General features: G+C 34.1%; 1 protein-coding gene across 1 annotated transcript; it reads right to left on the bottom strand.

Moving 5' to 3' along the window:
* Positions 1–574: 574 nt before the first annotated feature.
* On the bottom strand, positions 575–6,076 carry LOC133416174 (DNA-directed RNA polymerase III subunit RPC1-like). Its single transcript, XM_061702898.1, has 4 exons — positions 5,885–6,076; positions 3,431–3,473; positions 2,825–2,895; positions 575–2,648 (listed from the first exon to the last, which is right to left on the bottom strand). Exons 1-4 carry the CDS (start codon positions 5,994–5,996, stop codon positions 2,059–2,061), a joined length of 816 nt encoding a protein of 271 aa, XP_061558882.1. The 5' UTR covers positions 5,997–6,076; the 3' UTR covers positions 575–2,058.
* Between the last annotated feature and the right edge of the window lie 1,207 nt (positions 6,077–7,283).

Below are 7,283 nucleotides of genomic sequence, written 5' to 3'. Positions count from 1 at the left end.
AGTAAGACCACCGAGCGGATATGTGACTTGGAAAATAAAAGCTATTTTTTTTCATAATTGTGATTAAGTCTTTTCAATTTTTACAAATCTTCGAAAATGACCATGTAAATAAGTGCAATTTAAGCCTATTGCATTTGTATTTTTCCTGCATCCACAGCCATGCTACCTTTGAATCTTTGCACACACACACAGAACTGTATTTTATTAAGTATTTTATTATTTTTGTATCTTCTTTTATTTTATGTTATTTTCTTATTTTATTTATATTTTACAAGCCTCGAGATTTATTGGGCTAATCTGTGACCTTGGGTATCGTATTTCGTGCCATATCATGTGTAAATGTGTGTTGCTGTGACAAATAAATTCCTTGAATCCTTGAAAGTAAAGTGATGCCTTGACTGGTGAGTTCAATTCGTTCCACACTCATAAATCAAAACACTCGTTTCTCAAATAATCTTTCCACATTGAAATGAATCCAAATGCCATCAACGCGTTCCAGTGCACCTCAAAGCACCAACAAAAAGTTTGTGATATGTTTTTTTTATAAGAAAAATAGCTCTGTGTGGGAGTGTAATAAAAACATACAGTAATAACATATTTTAAGTTAAACAGCTTGTGCATCATGATAACACAATGGGCGTTGTGCTGCTCATTCTGATGTGCACGACTTGGCCATCAGGAGGCAATATAATACATACAGAAATACGACATGAAGATTGGATGATAACACAGAATACTGTTGCAACTAAATTGCTATAATATTATTTTTTTTTAAATATATTTCGCACAGAATAAATAATATCGACAATAATACAAAAATATAGACAAATTCCTTGTGCGTCTTGTACCAAACTTGCCCAAAGCTGATTCTGATTCCGATATGTGTGTGAGTATTATTGAATGCTCTGCCTGTATGGGTTGCTACCGCTTGTGCTAAAGTTAGAAGGTGTTAAAAGGTTTATAATTATCACAACATTGATGCCAGTTTCGTGAGCTGGTCTAAGATGTTTTGCAATGTGTGTTATCATTAAGCTCGCGGACTTCTGTTGAGTTGGTGTGGTTTGGTTGGATGCACAACTCAGCTCAACTCAACTTCATAAAGCATTTTTAAACAAATTATAATTCTCTTTGTTTAATTGATATTTCTTAATAATCGTTCGTTATCTGCCAAACGTTTGCTTGTTGTAAAGTGCGGCGCCACCGTAGCGCTTGTAACTCGAGTTTTTGCTCACAACTCAAGACAAATAAATTGTCCAAGCGATGGCTCATATCGAGAAAAACTCAAACGTCGAGTGGGTCACTTGTAAGTTGAGGTCCCACTGTAAAAATGATGCCCACCCCTCCTCTGGGATATATGCTAGACCCAAATTTCTCTTGCATGTCTTGCATTTTTCTCTCTAAATGTCATTTACAGCTTCAGTTCAGCCGTGTTTAATAATACTGCAAAGCCGCCACTCGCATCCATTAAAGCTCTTAAGCCCGAGTGAAGGAGTGACTGTTATTATGATTAGGCGGTTAGCGCAAGAGATATGTTTTCCTTTTTTCAGCCGTGCAGTTCGCGACTGTGAAGACAGCTCAGAGCCCCCGTTGTCACAACAGGGGAGCTGCTCACAACTTGTGTCTTGTATTATTTATCATCATTTAATATTTAGGCCTTACACACAAGCTCATGCAACTTGCATCAAACAACATTCTGCGCTACATTAGACATCTTATTTAAAAATATAGGGGAACCTCCAAGGTCGAACACAAACCATCGGGTACCATTAAAAGTCAAGCGGAAAAAGAAATGAATGACTAACGTAGCGCTAACAGCTAACGTTAGCGGTCGACCACACGAATTGGACTCTTCACGACGCTGTCGACCTTGCATCATCTCACAGCTGAACAAATAAATGTCTCACCTCCTTTAAACGCCAGCTTTAAAGAAAAACCAGGTAGCTGTAAAAAGAACAGGGCTTGACCTCTATTGAGGTTTCTTCTATGTAGATTAGCCTGGCATTCGCCCCTGACCAAGACCCAACGGACTGAACAGTTTATTATGTCCAGAATAGAGACTCAAGCAACGTCGTCATAGTCCTGCTCATCCTGGGGTTTGTCGTCGATGTCGTCATAATCCTCAGCGGTGTCTTCCGACAGATCAAGTATTTTCTCGTACGATAGAACCAGGGGTAACATTTCTTCCTCTCGGTCCTCTACCACCACGTAGTCTGGCTGCTCATCTGGGATCTGCTCATAGTCATTAAAGTCGGTCAGGTTCGGATCTTGGTTGTGGAGATTGGTCATGGTCCAGTCTTGGTTGGAAAGGTGGGTAGGGTGCTGATGTTGGTTATGGAGGGTGCCCAGATTCTGCTCTTGGTTAGTGAGATTGCTCAAGTAGTGATCTTGGATACGCAAGTGGGTCAAGGGCTGATGTCGGTTATGGAGGTTCAAATTTTGGTTGTGGTGGTTGGTCAGGTTCTGATCTGGATTATGGAAGTTGGTCAGGGTCTGATCTTGGTTGTGGAGGTTGGTGGAGTTCGGATCTTGGTCCAGGATCTGCGTATGTTCAGGAAGGGCGGCCATGTTCTGCCCATTGTTATGTAGCTGGTGGGACAATGTTTTTCCGTGGTCGGAAACCTCGCCAATGTTCTCATAGCTCCTGGCCTCTATAAAAAAAAAAACAAGAATGTGTACATTTTAAAAAGAAATATGCATGATAATAATGTATTTTACTGATTAAATATATTTGTTTTTATTTTTTAAAATTGGCATTTTGATTGGTTTGGGGTGGTTTTTGCATCTGAGAACGAAAGGAAGATTGATTTAAAGTAATGTATTTTACCTGCTAACAGGAACTGGGTGCGAGGAGGCAAGGGCGCCGTAGTCTGATTCCACTCTTGGTATTTGTCTTCACTGACAGATGAGATGGAAAAAATGTTTTGTCGTCAAGAAAATGTCATTCAAAGGAATATATTTGCCAGTTTGGGGGAAAATATTTGTATACAATGTCAGTTTTCCCCTTAAAGAAGTGACTGCTAGGTGCCAATTAGCTGCTTTAGCATACATACATGCTATCCAAACAAATATCTATAAAAATGATGACCTGTTTCCTGAAAATATTTATAATTACTATAATTTTAATATTTTTTTATATTTTGGAGTAACTTAAATACAATATCAGTTTTCTCCTTAAATAAGCGACAGCTAGCTGCCATGTAGCAAGATTAGCATTAAAAACTTAGCGAGCACTGCTTTCTTCACAAACCACTTTGAATTTTGACAATTTTCTCAAAAATATTTGACTGACGTGCCATGAAAAGTTTGCTATTTTGTGAAAATATACCTATAATAATACAATTATAACATTATTTTTTTTAATGTAACAATTTAGGACAAACAAAGGTTTTCTTTCGGTTAAACCAAAAAATGTTAAATGTATTTTTATTACTTGTCTTTGGAGCCTTTGTGACGCAGTGAGATTCTGTGTTTGCCTGTGAAAAAAAACAAAGATAAACAAACAAACAAGCACAAAATAATAAGTCACCAAAGGAAGAATTCAAACTAAATGAGCATTTGAATAACTTTATTATTCTCTTTCTCTGCTCCGGGTGACCGAGCACAGACTCCGCTGTGACAACATAGTGTGGCTCAGTTTGCCCAAAGCGATCATTAAAGTTTCATCTGAGCGAAACAAATACAGACGCTAATAATAGAAATACATACAATTATCATCTTTTTTTGATGTATGTGAGTGAACACTGCATTGTGAAATAATGATAATAATGTAATAGTGTAGAGTCAAAGTGAAAAAAACCCTTTGTGTTTCCTTCCTGTTCTGGCCTGTGGTTGCATGAAACAGTCAGTTATTCATATTGAAAAAGACAATACTATTGATTCTGTGCCCTGCGACTGACTGGCGACCAGTTCAGGGTGTAGTCCGCCTTTCGCCCGAAGTCAGCTGGGATAGACTCCAGCGCCCCGCGACCCTAACCAGGATAAGCGGTGTTGACAATGGATGGATGGAATACTATTGATTCAATTCTATTAGATACTGCTATGATTCCAATAAAATGACTATCATTTCATTACTCCTTGTTTTTATATTTAGCTGGCCGTGTTATCCGAATCTTAAATAAAAAAAACAAACAAAGACCCAGATGCTCGTTTTACTTAGTACTTTCCCAAAATTAGACTTTTTCCTTAAGGCAATTATAATCGATATACCTATGCGTATAAATGAAATCATCCTTATAGTGTTGCTTTTGGAGCATGATTGCGCGTTTGCTGGATCCAAACTTTTGTACGCGGAACAGAGGTTAAGATTTCTGTTCAGATCACGTTTAAATTTTACTTGTTTGCGACAGTACTTCAGATCTTGACTTTTGCCAAAAAATGCATTTTTTTTTCGGTCAATTTTGATGACGTTATGACATTTTTTGACAATGTTATGCATATAGTAAATATCAGTCAAAATGTAATGTAATTTCGGAACATGTTGAACAAGGTATATGGTAAATATAATTATGCAACTGTCATAATTGTATACAGTACAACTATATACTCATAGTTTCGTTAGTGTGCCAGTTCTCTTTGTCCTTGTTTTATTGACATTTGGCGCCAAATGATTCTGCCAAGAAATTTTGTCGCCCTACGTCGCCACTCCCGCTGGTTAGTCACAATTTTATTTCAGTTGTGACGTATTATAATGCATCGTGAATGATTTAGGTTGTGGACGGGGTTAAGTACATTAACTTTGGAAGATATATTGGATGTACAAACATTTCGGACAGTAAGCCAGAGTAGTACAGTTCCCCGCCATTTTCTTTCTTACAAAAACATCACGCGGATATTGAAACTAAATTAGACCCTGAGTTGAGAAATAAAAAAAGATTTTTGGGGGAAGAAAAGCTAGCAGAAAAGTGCCGTGTCATGATGTCTGAAAATGGGCATGAAAGTTTAGCTTGGAACGCGAAACGGTGTTTGGATGTTGCACCAGAATTCCTGGGAAAAAACTCAGTTGAGGTCTGTGGTTTCTTCACGCTAACCGGCTCATGTTTTCGGTGGGGTTCACCGCAATGTGTATTACATACGGCAGCCACCATCAGCACATTTCAATCAAACAACTCCCCAAAAAACTCATCTTTATTCATACTGTATTTCTCGCCCGGATTCTGAAATTTACATTTTGAATGTTTTTTTTTTTATTTTTGTGTCCAACTTGAATTCCTACTTTTTTTGTGTGGTGAATCAAATTACAGTGAACCACTCGCTATATCGCAGATTTTTAAGCAACCGTTTTTAATGGGTTTTTGCAATTTGTAATTGCAATTTTGATAATTAAATTAAATCATTTATTAACACTTACAAATATATTTACTTTAAAAGAATATTGATTGAGATTGTTAACAATAATATAATAAATAAATTGAATTATGCATTACATTTACAAAATAAATGGACAAATATTTTAAAATACTGAACATTGTAAATAATAATCAAAATAAAACTGTATTATGCTAAAACAAATTAAATTAAATTATTTTAATTGTAAGTTACGTTTTAAGTTTTATTTTAATGTAAATTATTTATGACATTTTATTGTAGATTTTAAATAATAATTAAATGAACAACACATTAATTTAAAAATAATTAAATGATTAATTACCTACAAATAGGAAAGATAGTAAATCATTAACAATGAAAACATATTAAAGCAAAGAAATATAATATATAACAGAACATTAAAAAATGATCTCTAATACTAAATGACATTAAAATGCATAATTGTTATTTGCTAGAATAAAAGAAAAGAAAAAAAAACTGAAACGTCACCTGCACTGTGCCTTTAATAACATTTCGAGAAGAAGTTGAACGTTGTCAAAAATGTGTTTAACGGACCAACCTTTCTGCAGGATGCACATGTTGATCAAGGCGAAAATGAGGCCAATGACCAAACACACAAAAATGATCCCGAGCATCAGCCACAACCAGAAGTACTGCCGCAGAATATCCATTGGAAATCAAATGGTTTAAGAATAAGAAGAGCTGCTGTTTTGAATAATAAGAAACAAGAAACAAAGTTCACTGGAAAGAAGAGCATCGGCCAGTTCCGCTTTTTAAAACTTTGACTCATGCGGTTCAGCAGACAAGCAAATGTGGCATCTCTTGGGACTTGTGACTAAGCGAAGTTCCTGCACACAAAAAAAAACACCAGTTTCAAGCTTTTAATGTCTAGAAATACTAGGAAAAGATGCACAGAAGAAGATGGACATATCTACGCGAACACACCCGCGACCCTAGTGGATGGACAAGAGTATATATTTATCTTCATCTCCAATTTGCAGCTTCCCGTCAGCTTCCCATTGACAATGACACATCATGTGGTATATTCTTAGTAGTGGATGCGAAAAACATTACTTGTATCTGAAGTATTTGGTATACGAGTGAAACTGAAAACGACTACCTTTTTTTGTAACTGAATTGATAACTACATTTTAAAATATGATTTAAAAATACTGACAAGTGTCAATAAAATACACTGGAAAACACATTAAATTTAAAAAGATTAAATCAAAAACTAATAAAATAATTACGGAAATGTTCAAAATATATTTTACCCATTAATTTAAAACATTAAATAAATTACTAATGAAATTATAATTATATTTTGAAAATAAATGTACATTATTTTTAAAAGACTGGAGATTGTAAATAATATTTAAATTAAAACAAATTTAATAATAAAAAGCATTAAAATAAAAACTCATGTGATTAATAATTATATATATTTTTTTAAATGACATGTTTTTTTTTTAATTATTTCAGTTTTACTTTTTCCAGATATAAAAGTATTAAGAACATTAAAAATACATTTTAAAATATTTTAAAATATCCAAATATTGACATTATTTTTAAAATACCGAAGATTGTAAATAAAGAATGTTTAGTCTTGTTTAGCTGGTTGTATAGTATTCCACAAATCAGTATTCAGTACAAAATATTACATAAATCAATCAATCAAACTCAATTGAAAAACACATCAAATCCAAAAATGGAATTAAAAACTATAGCACAATTGTTTTAATTTTAATTTTTTAAATGTTATATAGTATTTACATTAAAAACACAGTTAATTAAAAATAATGAAATGATTCATTGTTTTAAAAAAGTAAGTTTAAATTTTTTTTAAATACTGCAGATGGTAAATAACTAAATAAAAAATACATCAAATAATAAAACGTTGTATTAGAACTAATTTGATGAATATTTTAAAATAAATTACTAATTATTATTTCTTGAAT

This window comes from Phycodurus eques, chromosome 17 (assembly GCF_024500275.1).
Source record: "Phycodurus eques isolate BA_2022a chromosome 17, UOR_Pequ_1.1, whole genome shotgun sequence".
NCBI lineage: Eukaryota > Metazoa > Chordata > Actinopteri > Syngnathiformes > Syngnathidae > Phycodurus > Phycodurus eques.
This window is presented reverse-complemented; position numbering and strand designations above follow the sequence as displayed.